The 27323-nt window shown below is 38.8% G+C and overlaps 1 protein-coding gene across 1 annotated transcript in view; it reads right to left on the bottom strand.

Moving 5' to 3' along the window:
- Positions 1-20212, bottom strand: part of CEP152 (centrosomal protein 152) — a 90140-nt gene extending 69928 nt beyond the window's left edge. Inside the window, exons 1-6 of the mRNA XM_090270573.1 lie at positions 20118-20212; positions 14914-15007; positions 3690-3793; positions 3392-3464; positions 3032-3310; positions 1782-1947 (exon numbers count right to left, since the gene is read on the bottom strand). Coding sequence (XP_090126699.1) covers positions 1782-1947; positions 3032-3310; positions 3392-3464; positions 3690-3793; positions 14914-15000 — 709 coding nt within the window. The 5' untranslated portion in view covers positions 15001-15007; positions 20118-20212. The remainder of the gene's footprint in view (positions 1-1781; positions 1948-3031; positions 3311-3391; positions 3465-3689; positions 3794-14913; positions 15008-20117) is intronic.
- Positions 20213-27323: the final 7111 nt, after the last annotated feature.

The raw sequence follows: 27323 nt of genomic DNA on the forward strand, positions 1-27323 counted from the left end.
AGGATTTTGAGGTCTTCTTTCAGAAATGATTAAAGTCATTTTAGGGACCACTTAAAAATGGCTGGGGTAAAAAAGGAAAAAATGATTCATAGGAGAAAGATAATGGTTCAACTACACCAGGACAACTATTCCTTTTCTACTAGATCAATGCTCCTAGTTGCCAGCAAACGAAGCAGGCCTCTTTTAAAAAAGAGATATGGTTAAAACCCAAAAAATTGAAGACTGAAAACTTTGTTACAAGTCAAACTCCTCTCAGGCCTTAGAACAGCACTAGCCCAGGAATAAACACAGGGTACATGCCACACCTCTCTTCAAAGTCATTTTTTGAAACTACTTGTTACTAAGAAGCTGTAATCACTAAATCTGGCAATACCATTAAGTTATTTAATTGCCTTCCAAATGTCAAATTTGGCAAATGTGTAACTGACTTAAACAGAAAATAAATCAGCTTAATAAAATGCAGATTAAGAAAGTGATACAAGGTTATATTTGCAGAACAACCAACTGATCACGGGGACTGAGACCCAGGGCCACTGCTGGGTGCTGATTTATACAGCCTGAGACCAGTTCTGACACACACTGTCCACTCCTCATCTCTTCATTCCACGGTAACTTATAATCAAAGAGAAGCCACCCCATGCCTGCTCTGACTCGCTGGAGGGCAGGAGAGTCCACAGCCCCAGGGCATGGTGGGACCCATGCTATGAAGTTAAAGCATGAGCCTGCTGTTCTCTTCAGTGCAGCCCTGGGAAAACCGGGAATATCTCATATGACTTTCCCTTTGGTGCTGCTTTTTTTTTTTCTTTTTTACCCTCACCCGAGCACATTTTTTTCATTGCTTTTTAGAGAGAGAGGAAGGGAGAGATCCCCGCTTCTTAAATGTCAGAGTAACAAAAAATAAAACTTGCTGCCACACACTAGAATCACACTGTTTCTTCAACAGACACAAAAAGTTATTCACATGCCAGAGAGTATGGCAGTGAAAGCTGGATCTGTGAAAACACTAACTCAGGGCAAAGGACAAGTTTTGATTTGGGGTGTTGGGTGTTTTCTGTCCTCAACATGCTCTAGTAGCACTTTTCTCATTCTCATATTTACACATATACAGTCCCAAAACCTTTTTTGGCAAGTGCCACACCGCTAAACTTGAGATAGGAGACTAATTTAAATTCTGAACATTAAGTAATTCATGTCAGAATTGTCTAATTATTACACTAAAACTCTACAAATCAAAAGAAAATATCTCGATGATTGTGACTCATTTACTAAATTATATTTCTATATAACGAAAAATCTAGGAGTGAAGGGACAACTATATTTCATTTTCCAAATTAGACTTCAGTTAGAAAAACATAAAGCTAATGAGAAGTCTTAACCAAGTACGATGACTCAAATGTACAGCTGAGAAAATTTTATTTTAGTTTTTTATTATGGAAAATTTCAAATGCACAAGAAAGTAGAAAAAAAGAGCACAATGAATCCCATGAACTCATCACCCAGTTTCAACGATTAGGAACGCACATCCAGAGTCTTGCTTTATCTATATCCCCTCCCAACAGCACCCCTCACCACCATAGTACTCGAAGTAAACCCTAGACTTCATATCAGTTTATTCATAAATACATATTATACTTGAGGATATACCGCTAACACTGGGGCTCTTTTAAAAACCCAACCACAATTCAATTACCATACTTACAAAAGTGATAATTCTTGAACATGCTTAAAATGTTTAAAATTCCCTAATCATGTTAACAAATAAATAGAAACGTGATACATACTTTCATTCGCTCCTAAAAATTGCTGTTGCAGACTTTCAAATGTGTCACCTCCTGCTATCTCCTGGGTTGGTGAGTCACTGTTCTGAGCAAGAGCCTGATAAGGTTTGTATGTCACTGTATGTGGTTCCACCACTTGACAACTGGGGACGTGTGATGTACCGAATTGCTATTATAAGATGATAAATAAAATTGACCATTAGGATTTGGCCTCTTCCTCAAAAATTATCTGAATTAGCTTAATTTCATTACAGAACCGTACTGTGGTACATTTACAAATTTTATACATACATCTTTGCTTTAAAATCACTTATTGTTATTTAACAGTTAATTGAAAGTCTGCAAAACATAATTTCACACATCTTAATTGTACTTTTGAGCATATAATGAGCCAACTGCATAAATAACACTGAAGAATTTCAGTAAGACTGTACAGAAGTACTTAAGAATGATTTAGATGTTGCCAACAGCTTGGGAACATAAAAGTACACATATTCAATAATAAGAACATGTGTTATAATGCTTCATATGTAATAAGTATTCAGTAACTTCTGTGGAATGAAACTATTTACAGAAATAGAAAAGAAAATGACTACCTTAAAAGAAAAACAAATCATCCTGTCATTGGGTGACACAGAATAGCTGTTGGCAAAACAAGGCATTCATTGTCATTAAGAGACTCTAAGAAACAGCTAACCATATCCTAAGGTCTTACTTCATTAAACTCGGCCAGGGTTTGTTTTTTTTTAAAGTGTTTCTTTCCTTAGCATTCATCCTGTCTACTGCTATATCATCACAAAACAGATATCAGCTTTGAAGTGTTCGACCTAAAATTTGCTATGAGGTGGTAAACTAGAAAGTCACAGCAATTAAATAGTCATCTATATAGATTTACCACTTTAAAACTATATATCAAGATAACTGGATGTAGATTCTCAATGAAGCATAGTGAAATAGTAGAAGCCAGAAGCAGCAGCAAATGAGGATGGTTATTCCTCAACAAAGTTAACTTTTAATGTTTAATTAACTGTTTTCATAAAAGCCTCTATTTTAAAATCTGACTTAAGATCATGGTTTCATTAGACTGTAAACAGAAAACAGCATGATTAATTCAGCATGAGCCTGAACTAATGCACTCAGAAATTTTTACACTTAAAATAAATCTTCCTATTGCACTTACATACGTTTCTTAAATACACACCTATGTGTGGGCACATATAAGCAAATTCTTTAAAGTCAAATTCTTATAATACCTGAAAATGATTCCTTTGAGGATCTGCAAATTTAATGACATTGGCTGGTTGGTTATTAAATTCCTGCTTCTGACCTTTGGTGTATGGCCTAAAGTTTTCAGGAAGGTGATATAAATCAGTCTGTTCATATTTACTCGGAGGACTATAACCACTTCTGTCTTCATCTTCACCTTCTTCCAGATGAAACCCAGGATGCTGGTCTTCCGTCTTACTTTGATTCTCTTCCCAGCCATTGCCAATTTTCTCTCCAATATATATATCCCGAATCTCATTATAGTTCTATTAGACAACAAGAGTAAGACAAAAGCACCAAGATCTAGTCCCACCCTCATCAAAATCATTGTCACACCAGATACTCACATTTACACTTTTAGATTTAGGCAGCACCTGATGGTCATTCCAGTTCATCTCCAATTGATCAGAACGATGAGGTCTTGAGAAAAATCAACACTTTAGATTTAGAGCCTATCATTCATTGGACATAGATATCACAAAGAACCCTAAGAGTTTTAGAGGTTTTCCCTCCAACCTTGACCTACAAGTTTAAGAATCAGTCCACAATTTTATAATCACATACATTATTGTTACCTGCACAGAATCAAAAGACAGACACTTACAGAATTGTAATACACAAATGAAAATGACTCCACGTCCTTACCCTCCCTCTGCGTCATCCTCACTGCAGTCCGAATAGTGGAGCTCGGGGGAGGACAGGTCATCGTCTAGCATGTCATGAGGCAGGTCTGTGAGTAACTGCTGCAACTGAGACAGAAAGGCAGCACCAATATCACACTGACTTAAAAACTAGACGCCAAACCAAAGCAGCACTGGAAAAAGTAACTGACTATAGAAGCCAAAGAAGTTCCTAATTTCTACATTCAATAAGTGTCTTAAATTTCACATGAATTATGTTCATCATTTCACTTGGGGAGAGAGGAATAGATAATTTCAGGATTAATAAGAAGTCTTTACTTTTTTTCCCACAAAGGTCTTGGATTTCAATATACCTTACATCACAATTTTAAAACTTCTTTATGAAAGCACAGCAAGTTGTAATAATGGTACAATCACTATATTATGTTATCACAGGGTGGACTTGAGTCTCAGAATCATGTTCTACTAGAAACCAGACCTTGGGGGCTTGGTAATCAGGCTTCCCCCCAGGGTATCTGAATAGCCCGACATACTTTGCCCAGGTAGTGAGAATAGCAGCAGCAGCAGATGGCCTAGAAGCCCTTGAAAGCTTTAATAATGTGACAAAAACCTCTTGGGAAGTGACTAATTAGTAGACAGCCATCTAAATCCAACGATGAAAAGATATACAATACTCAGCTGTTGTAAAACAGTTGAGTAAAAAGAGAGCTATAAGATTCAGTTTCTATAGTTAGCACTCTCAAAAGCCGAACTCAAAAATTGACAACTACAAGTATTTGACTTTGCTTTCCAATTTTTTTTTCTAAAAAACTCACATCTTTAGCATTCTGCCTATAAAAACTAGAGATAAAATAAATTCAAGTTTCAAGATAAACTGTGATAGAGATGAATGGTCTGATTTGTTGAATTTTAATATCTATCAGCAAATGTCTTTCTTCAAATCACAATATAACTGTAACAATCAGATTCAAATATTATATTACTAAATAGTAGGAGTACTGTTTATAATGACTTCTCTTTCAAATTAAGCACCAGGTAAATTAACAAGTTGACCGAGTCCCTCCACAGTACATAAATTAATTTCATAAAATTTTGCAATGAGTGAATTTTAAAGATATTAAATACTCTGTGTAAAACCCTGGAGGAAGAAAATGAGATGCTTCTGTGTATGACAGATTTTTCCCCCCTACTTTCTCTGTCATTACAATAAAAGAAATAAAATGTAGCTTTAAAACATACCTGAGTATTACATTTATAATAAAAACTTTCATAAACAAAACACATATGGTATAAGTTAAATTACAATATTTAAAGAAAGGTCTGAAAGGTATGCTCCAATTGTTAACTTAGTTTTGGTGAAGTTAAATGTGGGAATGGAAATGAGGTGTGTGAGGAGGTGGGGTGGGGGGTTACTTCCTCAGTCCCTTATATATTTCTAGTGTTCACTGGATGATTTTTTTTAAGGTTTTCTCAATCCATTTGGCTCTTTAAAAATGAAACAAGAGAAAAACAGTCTATTCAATGAAAAGTTATCTTCATCTCAAAATTTATTTGATAATAATATTAACAAGTCAGGCCTTGATTTATTGGCCACCTGCTCATGCAGGGTAATTGAAAAGTACTTTGAGAGTTAGTAATATCAGAGTTGACCCAAAGATATAAAGAATAAGAAACACAAAAGAAAAAACACTAAAAACGGAACAGATCACTTTAACATATTAGTATATGACATGTGTCTCAAGTGAAAGGTAACAAAGTAATTTTACAAACACTCAAAATTTCCTAAGACAACATCTACGAGTCTTTTACAGTAGTCCAACCTGTTTTGTCTATAATTATGTATCACTGCTTTAAGGAAAAAGACTGCCCCACACATTACATAGGAAATAACAAAAATAAATCTTTTATACTTACACCAAGTAAGGACTCCTGTACAGAAAGAATGTTTTCTTCTAAATCTTCAGTGAGATTCAAGTACATAGCCTTATAATTCAGGGGAACCTCGACAGGGACATCTGAACAGTACATTTTTCCCCCTCACAGCTAGAAAAGCTACACCATAATTAAGCAGCTCATGTAGCTTTCTTTGTGACACCACAAATGTGTAACTGAAAAAGCATTAGCAAAATGAGCATCTATAAAAAAAATTTGAGTATAAGCAATAAGTTTTTCAGAATGTTTATGGATCCATAAGAACTTATTAACCAGTAAAAGCATCCCTGTAGTATTTAGTGCGATATAAAATATTTAATAATACATAAGCTAACATTTTTAAATCGTTTCATTCACCTTCAAGAACTTTCTCCACCATGTTCTCTGGCATAGCTGGGCCATATTCCTTGACTTCCATAACTTTAGAGCAGACAGAAGCTAAATAAGTACTCCTAATAAGGCATTAAGGAACAAAATCCCACCCCCAAGGCTTCCATTTCCCAGGATCAAAGTGCGCCCTCCTCTTTACCAGGTGGCCCTGGGCCAGACACGGACAGTGCCTGACCTTGGCCTGCATAAGAGCCCCTCCCTAAAGGTCCTAGAACCAACACACCTGATGAGCAGCTGCAGACAACATCAGAATACCACACAATTAGCACCACAAATGACGCACTCAAAGGGAGACCCAGTGGGCACCAGAGCCCTGCTAAAGGAAATCCCACTCTGTGGGGTCAGCCCCCCACAATAGCTTGTCCGCTACAGTCTCAGTCAGTCCTCAAAGCCAGTCAGCCTGAAAGTCAATCCTACCCACTGATGTGCCAACAGCAAGCAAGGGTCAACTGCAACAGAGGGCACACTAAAAGTGAAACAGGGAGGTCACACCACTGGGCCCAACAGCACACCCACTACATAAGGCCACTCTGCCAGAACACGGAGATGTAGCAGCTCTATCTAATACACAAAAACAAACACAGGGAGGCAGCCAAAATGAGACAGAGAAACATGTCTTAAAAGAAAGAACAGGAAAAATTGCAAAAGGGAAAAACAGAATTAAACAAAATGAAGACAAGCAATCTACCAGATGCAGAGTGCAACACACTGATAAGGATGCTCAATGAACTTAGAGAAACAATAGATGATCTCAGTGAGAACTTTAACAAAGTGGAAACAAAAAAGAACCAGTCAGAGATGAATAAAATAACTGAAATGAATACATCAGATGGAATCAACATCAGATTAGATGAAGCAGAGAGCTGAATCAGTGATTTGAAAGACTAAATAGCGGAAAAGACCCAATCAGAGCAGCAAAAAAATAATAATAATTCAAAAAAAATAAGATAGTTTAAGGGACTTCTAGGACAACATCGGGCATAACAACATTCTCATCATGGGGGTACCAGGAGAAGGGACAGAGCTAGGAAATAAAAACCTATTCGGATAAATAATGATGGAAAACTTTCCTAACCTGGCAAAGGAAATAGGCATACAAGTCCAGGAAGCACAGAGTACCAAACAATATGAAACTGAAGTAGCCCGCACCAAGACACACCATAATTAAAACGCCAATGTTTAGAGACAATGAGAAAATCTTAAAAGCAGTGAAAGATAAGCAATTCGTTACCTACAGTGGAGCTCCCATAAAACTGATTTCTGAACAGAAACTTTGCAGGCCAAAAGGGATTGGCCTGAAATATTCAAAGTGATGAAAAGCAAGGACCTAAAACAAGATTACTCTACCAAGCATGGCAATCATTTCGAATCAAAGGAGAAATAAAGAGCTTCCCAAACAAGAAAAACCTGAAGGAGTTTATCACTAACAAACCAGTATTACAAGAACTGTGAAAGAGAGTTCTTTAAGAATAGGAAAAAATATATGAGTAAGAAAAAAAACGCAAAGAAAAAATTCTCACTGGCAAAGGCAAATACATAATAAAAGCAGTGGATCAAAATTCTCATCAACAAAGGCAAACATAATAGCAAACACTAAAACTAGTACAAAGGTTTAAAAGGCAAAAGTAGTAAGATAATGTGTAATTATAACAGTAAATTTAGGAATACATACACATGCACAGAAATAAAATATAATGACAAAAACATAAATGTGGAGGGGGTGAGTAAAAATGGTAGTGATTTTAGAATGTGTTAGAACTAAAACAGCCATCAACTTAAAATAGACTGCTATAAATATAGCTTGGTATGTATGAAGCATATGGTAACCACAAACCAAAAATCTACAAGATACACACAAGAAATAAAGATAAAGGAATTCAAACACAACACTACAGAAGAGAACAAGAGGATAAGAAAGAAACAAAGAACAACAAAAACAATCAGAAAGCAATTAATAAAATGGCAATAACTATTGGGTTGGCCAAAAAATTCATACGGTTTTTCCATAAACTAGAAGACAATTTTCATTTTCACCAAAAATTTTATTGATGTGGATATTTTGAGTATGTTGGCTATCTCTTACGTGGTAGAATGTTGACTATTCTCAATTAATGTCCCAATTTCATTGCTATCAATTTCAACTGGTCTACTCAACTCTGGAGCATTGTCCAGTGAGAAATCTCCAGCACAAAACTTTGCAAACCACATTTGACATGTTCAATCAGTCACAGTACCTTCTCCATACACCAAACAAATCTTTTTGCATTCCAGTTGCATTTTTACCTTTCTTGAAATAATAAAGCATAATATGCCACAAAATGTAATTTTTTTCCATCTTCAATATTAAAATGGCTACACAAATGTTCACCAATTTTGATAAGTTTTTTTAAATGCACACTGATATGACAGCTCTCAGAATACAATCTAACAAAATTATTTGACGTTAAAGACAACTAAGCTCTATTAGAGCCATAGTATGGAAAAAATCAGACTTTTTGGTCAACCCAATATATACCTATGTAAATGGATTAAATACACCCATCAAAAGATGACTGGATAAAGAAGATGTGGTACATAAATACAATGAACTATTATTCGACCATAACAAAAGAATGAAATCTTACCATTTGCAACAACATGAATGGATCTGTAGGGTATTACACTAAATGAAATAAGCTAAAGACAAATACCATATGATTTCACTTACATGCAGAATCCAAAGAACAAAATAAATGAAGAAACAAAGCAGAAACAAACTCACAGATACAGAGAACAGAGTGGCGGTTGCCAGAAAGGAGGGTGCGTGGTGGACTGGGTGAAAAAGGTGAAGGGACTAAGAAGTCCAAATTGGCATTTATGAAACAGTCACAGGCATGCAAAGCACAGCAGAGGGAACACAGTCAATAATACAGTAATAATTACATATGGTGTCGGGTGGGTACAGGACTTATGGGGGGAATCACTTCGTAAGTTACATAAATGTCTAACCACTATGTAGTACACCTGAAGCTAATGAATATTGAATGTCAACTATAATTGAAAATTTGAAAAAAAATTTTAAGTGTGCCCTTCTCATATTCACTGTCAAATTGATTTTGCTTTTGGTCATGGAACCTTGTGTCATAAAACACAGAATTACCAGATCAACTTATGCATGTTATCAAATTAAAAATTTTAGAAACTATAAATTTCCCTCATTAAAGATCCACCCAACTACTAAGTACATTCAAGGGCAAAGATAGCAGTCTCTATAAATGACAAGATTTAATTCTACTCATTACTTTCAAATTTATCAAACTGCTTTTTGGTTGCAAATGCAATCTCAGTGGGGTATTATTGTGTATCAATTGAGTTTAATAATTAAAGAGATACCTTCCCTAGGAAAAAGATAATTTGCTATCGCTAAGGCTTTTATTAAAGTACGGTCTAAACCGTTTTATAAAACCTTCACATGATTCTTCCTTAAAAGAAAGGGAAAAATAAGGCCATTTTATTCAAAGGACTTCAGCAAAAAAATCACTACAATAACCCATGTAGAACATCCAAAAAGGGGAAATGTATAGCAGAGAACATGTAAATCTTTTGTTAGGATTTTCAACTTAACTAAACAGACTGCATTCAAAGACTGTAATCCTCAATATTCATGAAAGCAAGACTTCTCACATTACAAACTATACAATACATCTTCCCCCAACAGAAAAGCCGCAAATGGACTAGCCAATATTCACGTGCCTTGTGAACAGGTTACCTCCTAAGTATGCTGAAAAGATTCTGATATTTTAAAATATGAATTATTAAATTATGCTTTCACAGCTACACACTGAGCAGAATCTTCATTTTAACCTACGAGCCAAGTTAAAAACATCTTTGAAAAGGACCAATATGGGATTGATAAAGGTCCAAATAACTTGGCAGTTAGAACTTTAGCAGATGAATTATACTCTGGGCAGGATTAAAAAAAAAAAAAAAAAATCCATTACATTAGTTAAACTAAATTTTTTAATGTCTTGGTTGCCACATATGTGAAAAAGAAATATGGCAAAATTAGCCTACTACTGGCAGTGCAGACACAGGACCTGCAAGGAACAGTGGGGCTCCTCCAAGCCAAGCCTCTCCTGCAAGTCAGCAAACCAAGGCCCAGAGAAGGTAAGGGGCAGGCCCATGAAAAGTGAGCTACAGCATCAGGGCCAACAGCAGAACCTGCATCTCTCCTTTTCGTCACCTATTTTCTTCTACATGACCTTTAGTCATCACTAGAAGACACTTTTTTCTACCTGTTTGTGTACAATCAAACTTCAGCCTGCCAGAGTTCAATGTTTTTGTTCCCATGTCACAGTTCCTGAAATATACCTCTATGTTCTGGGAAACACTCAAAGACCCAATCTAGATAAACTGCTAAAGAAAAATATAATATGAATACTCAACTACTTGCTTCTTTGATTTGCTTGGGTGATGACAAGAAATTTCCACTAAATAAGTCCAATAATATACTTGTAAAATGTAAACAAATACTAGTTTTACAACTCCCTCTAGTGGGGACAAACTATCAAAAAATGTCTCCACAATTATATCAAACAAGGCAGTAAAAAAAAAAGAAAAAGAAAGAAAGGCTATGCAATGGTAACCTTATCTCTAAAATGCACAATTGCAAGCTCAGAAGAGCTTTCTAATTCTATTAGAGGAGTACCAATATAAATACCAAGAAGGACTCAAATTGGTATCGCCAGGTGCACATTTCTGCCTGCCATCTGCTACTTAAACCACCTACCTTTCTACTCAAGATCATTTTCCAGGTTTCAAATATAGTATCCCTAGATGAACCAGCATCAGCATGTATTATCTTGATAGCACAGATTACTAAGTACTTCTGCCCCAAACCACCTAAAATATATACATACATATCTGATTTTATTATCTAGGACCACGCAATAATCACAGAGCTACTTCCAGTGACACTGCAGAAAGTACCTGTATACTCCAGCAAACTGGAGACCCCAAATGTCAATCTGCCTTCAGCTATGGCTTTACCAATGACTTTAAAGTTTATAACAACCACTCTTATCACAAAAACAACTATATTTCTATAATATCTGACAATGACATCCCAAAGTGCAGTGACTTCAGGTGAAAAATATTTTGTAAAATCACATTGTCACAATATGAATGAGTTAATAAAAGAACTTTTCAATTCTTCTCTGGGCCAGCTTTACATGTAAAAGTTGGCCTAAAATACTTTGGATGAGGTCTACTCAGTAGCAAGAAAGGCCACTGTATCAGTAGTTCTCAGATGGTACAGCCAGAAAGTAAGGTGCTCCAGTAAGTTGTAAGGAATATGAATACTGACTCCACACCTCCATTGTATCAGCAGCCTCACTCCCCTGCACCCTAATCTGTTGTGTTTCCTGTGGGTTACACACTTCTCTGTGATGCCTTGGCCCACATTAGCCAAACTTTTACCAATATACAATTTAGAATTATAACTATTATGAAATGATGACAGTGTTTACTTTCCTGCAAAATTCTTGGAGCTTTAAAAAAAAAAGGGGGGTCTATTCATGGTGAGCTGTGGCTTGAGATTCCACTGGTTTAAATGTTAAACTTCTGAATGCTAAATCACTTTGCTACATCCTTTGTTTTTCTGAAGATTAAGTGCGTTTTCTCCATTTGCTCTTGAATGAAAACAATGGAGAGAATAGACAGGGAAAAAGCAGGTGATGATCGTAGAGCTCCTACTTAGAATGGCACAGAATCTGGATCTGACTCTGGCTTATTCACGGACTTACGGGAAAGTGTGGACAAAATCCCAACTGACCCCAAAGGACCAAAATTAAAACTCATCTCAGTAAAGCATGTTGCATCAGCAACTGACCATTCGTATCAGAAGGTCAAAATCAAAATTATTCTGCCATTCATGAGAGAGGATCTCCAAATCCTTAGCAAGGCAAACTATGAGTCAGATCGGCCTGCTAGGCCAGCCCCACAGCGCATCCCTCAGGTACAGGCATTTCTCCTACATAAGTGAACTGAATACAAAGTGATTCACCAAGTAGAGAAAGCTGTATGTGTTTGCCGACTGCTAACACTTTGAGCCCAGTCAGAATCCCAACCACCAGGCAGGCAAGAAGAGACCACTCTTTTCTCTAACCTCTCAAGGCTATGAACCAACTCTTCTGCTCTTGTAGGGTCAGGGAGTGAGGAGGTTTGAAAAGGCTTTTGGATATGCAAACAAACTCAGGTTTGATCAGCCAAATTAGTGTCTTAACCTACAGTGACAAAACACATATACAGCTGGACGCTTTATGAATAACTCTGAATTTTTGTTGCTGAAAATCTAAAAAAAAAATCTCTAGACTCTGATCTTACTTCTTCCCTTTCAGTAATTAACAAAAAGGTAAAACCACTTTCTATTCACATGAACCACAATCATCATGTTAGTCAAGTTATCTATACGTTCTTTTCTTCCACTCTGCTAGAAATACTTATTTTTAGATACATCACCTCTTAAGAGCTCCTTGCATCTGGAAAATCCCTACCCCAGTACATTATCTATCAAGACATAATCCCAATGACTACTTCCTATGTTATCAATAAATTCCTCCCTTAACTAATACTGCTCTAAAACTTTCACCACAGAATACACTTGGCAGTAAATTCTCTCTAACACCCTTCCCAGCTCTCTAATACCTTTTCCAATGAAAAAAATCACCTGTTCGGATAATTTTTTCTTCTTCCTTAAAGTCAACATACTAATTACTTAAACTGATCCTCTTAAAGAATCCCAGTAGCTAAATTCCAGCAAACTATCCAAAGCCAACAGGGTCATGAAAACCTCATGCTCTGAGTTCACAAAGTAACAGAAAATCCTCATCCCCATTCTTGCCACACAGTCATTGTGGAGGGCCTTATCAAAATCCAAAAACCCTGGCCAGGGTCACAAACTCCAATGCCCTCAAAGACCTGGAAGAGTTTACGAGAGCAACGCTGGCAGGTCCAGAAGCTAAGCCCATGTCTGTGTGAGCAGCGGGACCACAGCCCGCTGGGAGGGTGGCCACCCCACCGCTTCACTCGGGCCCACCTGCGGCACTGTGCAGACACAGGCCTCACGTGACCAGGGCTTAGAACATCTGAAGACAAGCCAGAAACTCTGAATTGTTATATGAAATTTTCCAATCTTTAAGTATAGATTCAATATTTTAAAAACACTATGCAACCAAACAATGCATGTGTATGGATAAAATCCACTGAGCTGCCAGTTATCTATTTCTGCTCTAACTCTACTGCCAACCACATGACCAACTAACCCTATTCCTTGCTTTCTGTTAACATTAATGGTCCACCGTTAACTATTAAAAAGGATTATGTTAGCCCTGGCTAGTGTGGCTCAGTTGGTTGGAGCATCTTCCTGTACACTGAAGGACTGCGGGTTTGACTCCCGGTCAGTGCACATACCCAGGTTGCAGGTTCAATCTCCTGTCAGGAGTGTACAAGAAGGCAACCAATCAATGTTTCTGTCTCTCTCTCTCTCCCCCTTCCTCTTTCTGAAAGCAATGAAAGAATGTCCTTGGGTGAGGATAAAAAATAAATAGATAAATAAATAAAATGGATTATTTTACATATTAGAAAATGGGTCATATCAAGCAGACTCAATCCAAAAGAAGCCTGTTATCACAGCCAGTTAAGAAATTTGACTCAAACTAAAAACAATCCTAACAAATAAATTGACTCACACCAACTGCTACTATTACTATTGCCACCATTTACTGAACAGTTACTAGGTGCCAATTCTGTTAACACTATGTATATATATATATATATATATATATATAAAATCCCCTACACTTACTCCTTTTTTACTTTAGACTATCACCAAACAACATTTAAAAAGATCTTTCAAAAATATGATCAGATATCACTTCCTTACTTAAAATTCTTCACAGTTGATTGGAGCATCAACCAGTCCCATACACCAAAAAGCTGCAGGTTCCATCCCTGGTCAGGGCACATACCGAGGTTGTGGGCTCAATCCCCAGTCAGGCAGCATAAGGGAGGCAACCAATCTATGTTTCTCTCTCACATCAATGTGTCAATGTCTCTCTCTCTGTGTCTCTGTGTATCACAGTCTCTCTCTCAAAGTAATGAACATATCCTGGGGTGAGGATTAAAAAAAATTCTCCCCTGGCTTCCCATTGCTCCTGGAATAAACTAAAAACATCCTCCCACAGCCCCTGCACCGCTTTGCTCTGTCTCACCCCCTGCTCACAGTCTCTACACCACAGTCTCTGGCTGTTCCGCACACATAGACGGTCTCTTCCCGACTTCTGGGCTTTACACTGGTTGGCCTAGAATGTTCTTCCTCAGGCTTCTATGAGGCTGCTCCTTCTCATGAGTCAAGTCTCAGCTCAAACATTTCCTCCTTCAAGAGACTTTCCCTCCCCAATTCCCTACCAGTTGCTTTAACATAACCCGATTTTTTTCCTCTATCATTATTTAGTGCTAAATTATCACTACCGTAAAGTGACTTTATTCATTTGTTGACTTGTTTACAGTCTGCCTCCACTAAGATGCACACTACCTGAAGCAAAGAACCTTGCCACACTTGGCCAAGACAATGCTACAAGCGATTAGAATCTAGGCATCTGTCTTCAAAGCCAGGCACTACCTTCTGAATGAAATACCATAAAGAACCTAACCACTTATCTAGTGACATCATTCAGGGTTGTGAATTATTCTTTTCTCAAAAAAGGAAGCATCCCACTCATCCACCTTTTGGAAGTCCAAATACTGATCAGGTTTTAGGGGTTAAAAAATATTTATAAATTCCTTCAAAATGACACAAGATAAAATTTTGATCAGGAAATAAAACTTCTTAAGATCGGGTTTAGAGTCTTCTGTCAAGAGCAATTTACCTCTTTCTCCCTTTCATAATCTTCCTTGTCATATTCTTCATCTTCATTTTGCATCTGCAGTGCCACACTGCCAAAGTCTAGTGACATGGTCCTCCTGTGGGACAAGAAAGAGGTTGTTTCTAAATGTCCCCCAAAATCTCGCCAGACCAAACTATACAAGGGATGCCACACACAGAGACAACAGCAGCCAGGGAGAAGATATATACAACTCATATATGACAAATGGTTTGTATTCCAAATATAAAGCGAGTTCTTACAAATTAATTGTGATTCCCAGAAAACAGCTATATGACAGCAATTCATAGAAACAAATGCAAAAAGCTAATAAACCGATGACCAGACTTTTCTAGTGTTCTGGAAAATATAACTCCAAACAGTAAGACTTTTGTCTACACAAAAAATAAGATAATAATAAACCAGAACTATGCCAAAACATAAAAATGATAAGAATATGCTCAAAGTTTCTAATTTTATATGCTCAATATGGCAACAGTAGTATCCTCCACAACTGGTTTCATCCTTTGTCACAAATCCAAATGTCATGTTTTATAATAAGTGAGCTGCTAAATCCTGAGTTAATCGATTACCAACTAAAAACCATTTACAATCTGGTAGACTTCACGTAGCACAAAACAAAAATTTAAGTGGTAAACGTCCTGCCCTTAAACTTGATAAAATCGGGTTCCAGAGGAAAAAAGTACTGCAGGAAAACAGAAGTGAAGGCTATGAAGTGGTATCACTGTGAAGTTCCAGTCCCAAAAGCAACAGCAAGAGTTCCCTGGAGGCCATAGCTGCTGTGGCAGAAGCAGCAGCAGGAAATGGGTTTTCAAGCACTTACAGTCAAAAGGCTGCCGATGACTGGAATTACACTTAGGGATCCTGACCCTACACAGAAACTGCTACTCAGGAGTTTCAAAGCTCTGAACAATCCCAACAAAAAGGAGGCAGGCGTCATCCATTACCCTACTTCTGCCCCCCATTCAGGCCCCTCTTCTGCAGGCCAGCAAAATGCACTTTGATGTGAGCCTGGGCCACAACTCATTCGCTCCACTTTTCAGGCTCTAAAACGTCATTAAATTGGAAGTGAAATAAGGAACACAGACCCAGCCACCCAGAAGCATTTTGCCATAAAGAACTCAACTCCTTCATGTTAACAGTTGAGAACTGTGCTCAGAAACTTTTATATGAGCCAATAGCTCTATAGAAAAAGATATTCCATTTCATCACTTCTAAGGCACCCTTGATTGTATGACATGGTTCCATCTGTACCACCAAGAAAAAGAAGTGGCCAATTAAATCATGACACGTCATTAATTTTAAAATGCAACCTGACTTTGTAGATGTTAAGAATGTGGAAAGAAAATGTGCACTTTACAGTAGGTGAAATATGGTATTGGATTTACACAAATATGACTTTTAATGCTGAAATCCCCAGGTGTCGAGTTTTTGTTTTTCAAGGACTGAATTATGTTTCTTGGCCAAACTCTAATTTTCTGACCGTCCCTCTCTGATCCCTATACCCTGCGCATCCCTTTCACCTCTATCAACTGCGAGCCCTTCCAGCCTCCGCTTCTTAGACCAGAGGTGCTCCTTGCTGATCCTGTGCCAGAGCTATAAGGAAGAAGGGGCATGTGCATGCTTTCACTGGGAGGGAAAATACATTTAAGTTTGGGCAATCTAAACCTTGTGTCCACCCAGCAGATACAGGAACCCTCCTGCATACCGACAGGAGATGGAGATCTGAATACGGTCAAGCATCTATGATATAGCTGAAGTAGGGAGGGGAAAATATACAAGCTCACGTCCATACATTTTTTTCACTACGGCAAGTGAACATCAAGTCTACAGAAACTACAGATAATGAAAATACTAGTCCATTTAAATCCTGGTTCCTTAAAAGAACTGAAATTAAGCTAGACCTGAGAGACATCCCTCAAGTTTCCAGGCATAAATAATTTTTTGTGCTTTTGATTCTTATAGTATTCTCCACATCTTCCTGCATTTTATAATTAAAGCCAGAAGATGAAATTAGGGGTAATTTCTCCTTTATTAGGTAAAAAAAGGGAAGGGTTGTTTTTGATTTCTCACGAACATGTCCCTAATCTGTTTAATACTGAAAAAGACCATTAAGATTTATAAGAGCCTATTTTTTCTCAGATAGAGGATAATGAATTCCACAAGGTATTTTCATTTCTAAGAGAAGAGAATGTAAAAGACAAAAGTGTTATTTTTGAATAACATTTTAAATTCATACCATGTCATAAAAGAAGAAATTTGAAAATATCTGAAAAGGCCAAACTCTCTTTCCATTAGGGAAGAAAAGATACAAACAGGTTTTCCATCTGAAAAGGTGAAACTACCAGAGTCCTTAAGAAACCATTTTGGGCATAAAGGCGAATTTGATAAACATACTATGGTTAATAAGAAAAAAGGACAAAAAGATAATTAATATTTTAATTAAAATTTAAAATAAAAGTTAACGTTTTTCTTCAACTTATTAATCACTACTAATTACCACTCCTATCAGAGACTTTAATATTCAGAACAATAAGTTGCTTTAGAAAAAAAATACCAAGACGTAAACCCAGAAGCCATAAAGGAAAAACTTCACAGAAATTTAACCACAAAAAAAATTTTGTATATGACAAAAGATATCATTATTAACAAGTTAAAAATCCTGTATTGAAAAAATACATCACTAACGAAGTCAAAAGATAAACTAATAATAATAATGAGAAAAATATTTGCAAAACACATGATAAAATCCCACTATACAGTTCTCACAAAGAAGAAAAAATTTTTTACTAGGCAACTGCCATGAGAATTCATGTTTTAAAAACAGAAATGCAAATGTACAATTAACTTGACAAGATGCTTACACTCATGAAGAATTCAGTGTCATTTACACAATGAAATACAATTTTCAAGTAAATTGAAAACAAAAAGCCTTGATAACATCTATGATGGCTATTGTGCAGGAAACAGACGTCCTCATGAATTGCTGACGCAAGTATGAACTGTAAAAACCATCTTGAAAATTACTACTATTAATATATTGAAAAAGAACATTTGCCCTAGTAAACATACTTTTGAATAAATTTGGCAGTACCATGCCACTCATAAACAGTAAATATTTCTGTATTTATTGAATGATTATTTTTAAAAATCAAGATGCAAAATAAGTATACAGTTTGCTTTTTTAATAGTAAGCTAGTTAATACTTTCTTCCTAGGTAGATAACTTTTCTGAACCTATTAACAAGACTGCTCTGTCCTCCTGTTACACTCGGATCAGAACAGCCCAGCCTCCGTGGTCATTTTGTTGTCCCTGGTTGTGTTGTCTTTTCCCTCCCTGAAACGAGAAGGAAGACCAATGCGTGTTTAGTTGGACAAAACGTTAAAAAGCGAAGGCAGTATTGTTTTTGCCTCATCTGAGAGCCTGCAAGCCCTCTGAAGGCAGAAATTAAATGTATCTACCCCACCCTTTGGACATGGTAGGCACACGAGTATTTGTTGAATGATTGTAATACATTCATGTTACCCTATATGGGGTCATTATTTCGATAAAATTCTACTGAGCCCCTACTGTGTGCGAGGTCATATCCTAGATGTATCTAAGACATGGTAGTAGCCACAGGAGCTAATAGTCAATTAGGGAAACAATGATATAAATTAAGTTACAGTGTGATACATTGTAATAAATTCTATAATAAAGTACCGAAGCAGATATTAACTTTGGCTGAGAAGAAAGGACTGCTGAGAGATGTTTCACAGAAAGAAAAGACTTGATTAGGAATAGATGTTCAAGGACACAATAGGGCTGGAAGTGGTTAAGACTGAGGACACTCATTCAGACAACCTGGGCTCAATTCTGGCTCTTTGTTTTTCAGCCATGCAACTTAGAGCAAACTGTTACCATTTCTTCATTAGTAAAATAAGGATGAAAATAGTACCTACCTCAAAGATTGGTTATGAGAATTCACAAGATAATGCATATAGAGTGCAGTCAATACATTTTAGTTGTTATTATCATGATATTATTAATGATGAATAAGAGTTGGCCAGCTACAAAAGAGGTTAAAGAAACAAAGGGCATTCAGTATACCTTAGAAAAGGTGAAGGTACAGCCTGTGGGAAACTTTCAAATAATGCAACCCCTTCTGAGATAAAAATGCCACATCCTTCAAGATGCTCTCCCAATCTTGTTCCCCGCATGAAATTAGTCACTCCTATGCACCTTTGGTCTGTTTTTCTTATGCTTTTCTTATGGGTTCAATTCCAGCCAAAAGAAAATGCCAAGGCAATTAGTTGTCTGTATTCACATATCTAGGGAATGCATATAAATTGTCACGCATTGTTAAGGATATGATGAAATTCAGTTTAAATCACATTCAAGTTCATGACTATAAGATAGAAAAGGTTCAGTGTCACAAAAGGGGTTTGTAAGAGCCCTGAGAGTTAGTAACTTCTACTTATTTGTTTACATGCCAGTTTCTCCCCTAGAATGGAAATAGCCAGACCACACTAGCCTGTTTTGGACCTGCGTTACCAGGTTAGGAGACCTATTCCTTCATTCAACAATTATTTAGCTAGCACTGTTCAAGATAACAGAGTTTAACAGAACTTGGTGGAAGGAAAGAAAATAAACATACATACAAATGATGACAATTATCTGTGATCAGTGCTAATGACAGCAGCTTGGACAAATCAATTCAGGAAGCCCAGAGGTGCAGCGAGCAGGCACCCACGGGCCGAACGAATGACTAATTCAATGACCTTACCAAGGAACTCTGTTTGGAGTCAGCTACGCGCCAGCAAGTAGGTACCGCGACACCGAAGCTGCACAGAGCCCAGGATGCCGGGGATTGCTGGTTCTGGCTACCAGCGTCACATGCACTTGGTCAACACACGTGTACAGAGCACCCACTATGAGCCAGGCGCCAGGGTGACCGCGGCGGAGATCCCCAGGGTAGTGTCTCAGGGCTACCCCAGCAGCCTAGAAGAGAGAGGAGGGCCTCCCAGACTTCACTGTTAAGCAGAATGACACTTCAAAGTCAAAGGCTGAGCCCCGCAACCCGCGGCCAATCCACCACCGCGGGATTTGGGGAGGGGGCAGGTCAGCCCTCCCGGACGCCTTGCCAGAATCGAGAATCCCGCACCCCCTCTAACTCCACCCCTCCAGCCCAGCTGCGAAGCAAAACTCACCGGAGGCCTCGGATGCTGTCAACGCGGGGAAATCCTAGCTCCGGCCGAAGTCCAACTTCTAGCAAACCCCCTTACCCTGGCTCTAATCTGCAAGCTCCTTCCTAGTCACAACTGAACCCGGAGCCCTGAAGTTCTTGAGGAGCAGCTGCCTCCTTCAATCGCCTGCTAGAGGCTCCCCTGGTGGGCGGGACCATGCTGGGGCGGGGCGGGACGTGGAGCGAAAGTCTCCGCCTTGCTCAAGCTTGGTTGAGAAGTCCGCCTGCAGTTGTAAATGTAAGGATGTTTAAAAGCGGGCGCCAGAGGTGGCGGGAAGCTCCTCCTGTGCGCCCATTGGTGAACTTGGTGAGCCAGTTACAAAAGAATTGACTCTGGAAAGGGAGGGTTTATCGGTTGCCTAGAGACATCCAAGCCCTTTGCCTCCAGCTTTTGGCTAAGATGAGCTGGTCTTGCCTGGGCTCCTTGTCCCGTCCCTCACCACCTGATGCTGAGGACTGGTGTAGTGACGCTTCCCCCCTCCAACCCCGCGCTTGCCACATCCTAAACCCCAGCACACAGAATTCCTCACTTCCCCATAAAACCCTTACCTTGGAGTTTGGCCTTCTGATTCTCTAAGGTGCCTGCCTCCCCATCACCCAAACAGCTTAAATGTTTTGTTTTATTTTGTTTACTTTGCCTTACTGCTAACTAGGTCCCACCTTCTTTGAACGTGTGTTTACAGCTACATCTGCAAAATACTGTGCTACGTTTTAACATTTACCAAGGTAACATTAACTAAGAACTGTCCAGACCTGGACACCCTTGTCCTGTCTAACACTGCCTCACCATCCCGTCCCTTTGATAGCTACATTGATCCCTGTAACTCCATCAACTAGCCTAGTAGGCACTTAATCCAAAGCAACGGAGTGAGTGAAATCCCTGGCTTGAGCTGCCTATGGTTCCCAGAATGTTTTTTATTCCCTCCAGCTACTAATTCACTTGTATTGTCCTACCTTACATCTCCACCTATTGAGTCTTCAGGATAGACGGGCTCCTCCTTGGAGCTTTTTATAACACACACCTCCCTTCCCAGGTGGAAATGATATTTCCCACCTCTGTACACAGAGTGCATATCTTATAGTTCTCGTATCCACTATAATTAGTTGTTATCTATCTGTTTTACTCAGTCCAATGTGAATATGTTGAAGTATTTACTTTCCTTCTTGGACAACCAGCATGCTTCATGGCCGCTAGTGGGCACTCAAAACAAATTTGTGAAATGAGTAAATGAATGGACAAACAAACAAACAATGAAGACTTTTTGTGCCAGGAAAAAAGCAAATAAAGGCATTCAGGTAAACAGCAGCTGTTGAAATCTGAGCCAAGGTATCTGTTAGTAAGAACTAGGCTTCGGGACTTTTTATATCTCGCTGCAGTCCATCAGCAAGCTGTGTGTAAAAGGGACGGTGGAATGCTATGGCAGGAATGTGAAGTGATCCCTGCCCACAAACGACTGTTTCTCAGAGAGATGAAAGCATAAAAGACGTAAGGAAGAAAAGCACATGAGGAAGCAGTGTGTACAATCCCTTACAGTGCTTTAAGAATTCGGTAAGTTCTTTCACAGACACTAGTTCATTTGGTCCTCACAACACAATCCTGTGAGGGGCTAGAACAGGTATTAGCATCCCATTTTACATCAGAAGAAACTGACAAAAAAATTTAAATGACTTGTCTATGGCTGCACAGCTAATGTGAGATAATTTGACCCAGCTTATCTCCAAATCCAGAGCTTGTCGCTAAATATAAAATATAAGTAAGACGTAAGCACACAAGTCACAAAAGATGCAAAATAAAGAACAAAACAGAGCCCATTGCCTCTAGAAATGGATTTGAGAAGAATTATGGATATATTATAATCAACGAAATCTTCTTGACTGCCTATCCTGTTTAATTCCTAGCTTAGGTACTTGAATACGAAGTGCAAGGCAGGACCCCTACCCTCAAGATACCCACACCCTTTTTTGGAGTACAAGATGCTTACATAAAAAGACAACACAAAAACATAGTTAACTACATGTAATATGAGTAGAATAGGCAATAATTGTGGAGGAAAGTGAACATCTAATGAAGGCTCTGTCAGGGAAAGTTCCTAAAGGAAGAGGAAGAGAGAGTCAACAGGCAGGCTGATTAGCATGAATGGTTGCAATGTGAGGACCAGACAGGCAAAAATGAAGGATTCTTATATTGAGAGGTAAGATTGGAGAAATAAGCAGATAAAAGGTAGCTAGTGGAAGAGCTTAAGACCTGGAGGAATAGGAAAGGCATTCTGCAGAGATAAGATATGATGCACACGAGAAATAAACATGTCCAGAGATACACACAGTCAGAGGTATTCTGGGGTAAAAAAGACAAATGTTGGAGAAGAGAAAAAAATTAGCAAAAACCTTGAATGTTGGGAAACATATTATTCGTAGAATATTGGGTCAGAGTTTATCTTCCATTTTTTAAAATAAGTTTTTAATTTATTGATTCTAGAGAGAGGAGGGGAGAGGGAGGGAGAGAGAGAGAAAGGGAGAAATCAGGATGCTCTAACCAAGTGAACTACCTGGCCAGGGCTATATTGCATTTTTTTTTAAAAGACATACCTGTGCGCTAGGAGGGGCTACCTCTACCAAAAGTGTTTACATTTCAAGTGTAAATGTGACATTGTTGATGAGATGTAGTCCCTCTCATTAAGAAGCATTTATAAAGGTGGAGTTAAGCTATCATTTCTCTTTTTTCTGACCTACTCTTTGGTGTCAAAGCTATCAGATCAATGCAATGCCATTATGAAATGAGTGCAAGCCTAAAAAAAAAAAATTGAACATAACCCTGGCTGGTGTGGCTCAGTGGACTCCATGCCAGCCTGAGAATCAAAGGGTTGCCGGTGCAATTCCCAGTCAGGGCACATGTCTGGGGTGCAGGCCGGGTCCCCTGCTGGAGGCGTGCAAGAGGCAACCAGACATCCATGTTTCTCTCCCTCTCTTTCTCTCTCCCTTCCCCTCTCTCTAAAAATAAATAATTTTTTTAACTGAACTTAAAGAAGATCTGAGTTCAAATTCCAGTTATCCTATCTACTAACTTTTGTCCACACAATTTCTTTAAACCCTCTGAGCCTCCAAGTCCCTATCTGATAAGAGAAATGATATCTGCTTCACAGGTTATGAAAATAAGATGGTGTGAAAGAGCTTTTGAAATGTGGGAATACTAATTTCAAGATTAATTCTTTTTATTCTGTCTCTAGTTATGGCTGATTGGACTGGAGTACATACTGGAACCTGCGGTAGTGAGGAAAAATCAGGAAGTTATAATTGCCAGAACCCAAATGCTGCAATGATCTAAGAGTGAATGGTAGGAAAATACAAGTGTGAATGTATGCAGGGGCAACAGGACTTTATGGAATGGGATAAAGGAGTTTATTCAAGAGAGATAGCTTTATAAGAATAAGACAAAAATGTGAAGTGCTAGAGATGGAAAAAGAGTACATGAAAGAACTGAGGAAGATCGCACCATTATTTGTAGTATATTCAATCAATAATACTTTGGGAGCATCTACTGTTTCAAAGGCTCATTAAATGCTGACACGTTGGTCAAAATACCTGCTCTGTACGAGCTTTTTCTTGTAGAATCTGCTCCAGCTCACAGCCACTACAACCTCACCATCATCACCTCCCCACAACCCTGAAACCTGATCATACCGGATTGGATCAAAGGTGAGCATCAGACCCAAACCAGGCCAATCATATTCCCCTCCCAGATAACTGAAATAGGACTTCATGAAACTGAGTCAGGTAGTAACCATAGAGAGGGGAAGTAGGCTTTTATTACACTTGTCTTTATTTTATGGGAAATATGCTACCTCCATTGCTGTCATGTATATGGTACAACCTAGACTTAAAATAATAAACTTCTGTCACTCAAAACCATGGATCTATGTGGTTCCTGCACTTAAAAAAAAAAAAAAATCCTCACATGAGGACATGATCCTTGATTTTAGAGAAGAGAGGGAGGGAGGGACAGAGGGAGAAAAACATTGATGTGAGAGAGAAACATTAATTGGTTGCCTCTCATATGCACCCTAACTGGGGACCAAACCTGCAACCCAGGCATGTGTCCTGACCAGGAGTTGCCCCTGTCATAACCTTTTGGTTCATGGGACGACACTCCAACTGAACCATACCAGCCAGTGCTGGTTCCTACTCTCTGTGAAGGCTGACACTTCAAATTTTCCTTGGGTTCTATGGTACCTGAATCTTAAAACATCTTTTGACTTGAGCTGGTTTGGGTCATGTAGGGGTTGAATAGTTTCCCCTAAAATTTTATGCTCACCCAGAACCTCAGAATGTGATCTTATTTGGGAATAAGTTCTTTGCAAATGTAATTAGTTAAGATTATACTGGGTGAAAATGAGTGCTAAATCTAAATACTGGTGTCCCTACCAGAAGAGGAAAGGACACAGAGTGACATACAGGAAGAAGCTAGTCATGTGAAGAAGGAGGCAGAGATTGGAGCTATGCTGCCACAAGCCAAGGACCACCTGGGGCCACCAGAAGCTGGTAGAGGCAAGAAGGATTCTTCTGTAGAGTTTTCAGAGGGAGCATGGCTCTTGAGATCATGGTCAGCACCTTGATCTCAGACTTCTAGTCTCCAGAACTGTGAGAAAATAAATTTCTGTTTTTAAGCCACCTAGATGAGTTTCCATTTCTTGCAAGCAAGCATTTATGACTAGTATGTATTTGTGATGATATATTGTATTTGAGAAGTCCAGACTAATTGAAATCAGAAAAGTTGGCGTTTGTGCTGCCTGTCACTACCAGAACCAATAAGTAGAGACAAAGATTGAATATGGGTGCTTTATCCAGATGTTGGTGATCTGAGAAGATGGCAGGTTATGTACCCTAAAAACCATATTAACATCTAATCTCAAGCTGACCTTTTTATAAGGAGAAGAAAGGGTAGGTAAAGGGTTTGAAGAAAAGGTTAATCAGATAAGAGTTGCAGTCCAGAAGTGATTTTCCTAGTACTTCTTTACCTGTTCCCTCCCTGAAAGACAGTGGCTAAGATACCATCTCCATTGCTTGCAGACCCCCTAAAGCACAAAGGTTGAATTGCTTATTGACCTCCTGGAGTCATGTGGTCATGCATTCCAATTTCTGGAATAATAGCTTTCCACATGTATTGATCACTTGAGCCTATCAACTATGACTGAAGCTAAAATCTTTCACTCTTGAGTTCCGCTATCACAGTGACTCTCCCGATATTATCCATGGTCCACTGTTGGAAACCAAAGATCTTCTAATGGGCCATTAAATGATTAAAAAAAAAAAAAAACAAGGAAGTCATTTCTTCAGTTACTGTGAAAAAAATATCTAATTTGCAATTTTATATGTTTTTATTTTATATACAACTAAGTTTTTTTAAAGTATATTTTATTGATTATAATGTTACAGTAGTTCCAATTTCTTTCCCCTTTGTTACTCTCTTCCCAGTACCCCCATTCCCTCCAGCAATCCCACTCCCCTTAGTTCATGTCCATGGGTCATGCATATAAGTTCTTTGGCTTCACCCTTTCCTATATTATTCTTAACATCCCCCTGTCTATTTTGTATCAACCGATTATGCTTCTTAGTCTCTGCACCATATCCCCATTTCTCCCCCTCCCACCTCCCAGCTGATAATCCTCTAAATGATCCCTATACCTATGATTCTGTTCCTATTCTGGTTTGCTTAGTTGGATTTTGTTTTTATTTTTTAGATTCAATAGTTGATAGGTGTGAGTTTGTTGTCATTTTAGTGTTCATCATTTTATCTTTTTTTTCTTAAGTAAGTCCCTTTGACATTTCATATAATTAATGGCTTGGTGATGATGAACTCCTTTAGCTTTACCTTGTCTGGGAAGCACTTCATCTGTCCTTCCATTCCAAATGATAGCTTTGCTGGATAGAGTAATCTTGGTTGTGCGTTGCTTTTCATCACATTGAATACTGCTTGCCAGTCCCTTCCTATCTGCAAAGTGTCCTCTGAGAAATCAGCTGATAGTCCTATAGGCACCTTCCTGTAGGCAACTCTGCCTCTCTCTTGCTGTCCCCATCACTGTCTTTATCTTTCACCTTTGGCATCTCAGTCATGATGCGTCCTGGTGTGGTCCCCTCTGGGTCCAGCTCGCCCGGGACCCTCCATGCTCCCCAGACCTGTATGTCCATCTCCTTCACAAACTTTGGGAAGTTTTCCTCGTTTTTTTCAATTCATATCCTCATTCTGCACTGGTTGACTGGTTTTTTTTTCTTCCTTATGTTCTGAATCATTAATTTGAACCCTGGTTTCCTTCCCTTCACCATTGGTTTTGTGTGGATTTTCCTTCATTTCACTTAGCATAGCCTTCACTTCTTTTGTTATGCATTTGCTGTACTCAAGCATATCTGTCAAGCCTGTGAGCATCTTTAACACCAGAGTTTTGAATTCTGTGTCTTTTAGGTTGTCTATCTCCTCATCCGTTATGTTGGCTATCTCCTTGTCTCTTAGTTCTCCCACTGGAACCTTGATCTGTTTCCCCTTTTGGGCTATAATTCTGTTTCCTCATTCTGTCAGGCTCCTGTGTTTGTTTGCCTCTGTGTCCCAGGTAGAGCTGTGGCTCCTGTTACATTGTAAAGGGCAGAGCCTTAGGGATTTGTCAGTACAGGGCTACCTGTTTCACTACATTGTGGCACTGTATGTGGGGGAGGGGCCCAAGAGGGAACAATGCCGCCTGCCCAGCACTAGTCCCTTTTCCAGGCACCTCTCCCACTTCTGCACCAGACTGGCATCCTTCTAGTTGCTGCCCTGACCATCATTCCCAGAGTAGGTGGGTCTGCAGATGTTCTAGGACCATAACAAGTGGATTCTGCTGAGACCAGCAGTTTCTGCCTCCACCCGAAACCCCACTGGTCTGCACAATCAGAAGCAATGAGGCTTGATTTTTCCTGGTACTGGGACTGTGAGCTGCGAGGTCCGGTGAAGAGCTGGGAACATTCTCCAGGTGTCCCTCCTGACTTTTAAAAATGTGTGACTGTACTTTCTGCTGGCCTGCCACTGTCGCCGCTGCCACTGCTGCTACCACCACCACATCATGTCCTCTCCTCCCTGGCTCCGCCCCTCCAACCTGTCTGAATGAGTATTTCTTCTTTATATCTTTGTTTGCTGGACTTCCATGAA

This window comes from Furipterus horrens, unplaced genomic scaffold (assembly GCF_987537825.1).
Source record: "Furipterus horrens unplaced genomic scaffold, mFurHor1.1.pri manual_scaffold_3, whole genome shotgun sequence".
Lineage (NCBI taxonomy): Eukaryota > Metazoa > Chordata > Mammalia > Chiroptera > Furipteridae > Furipterus > Furipterus horrens.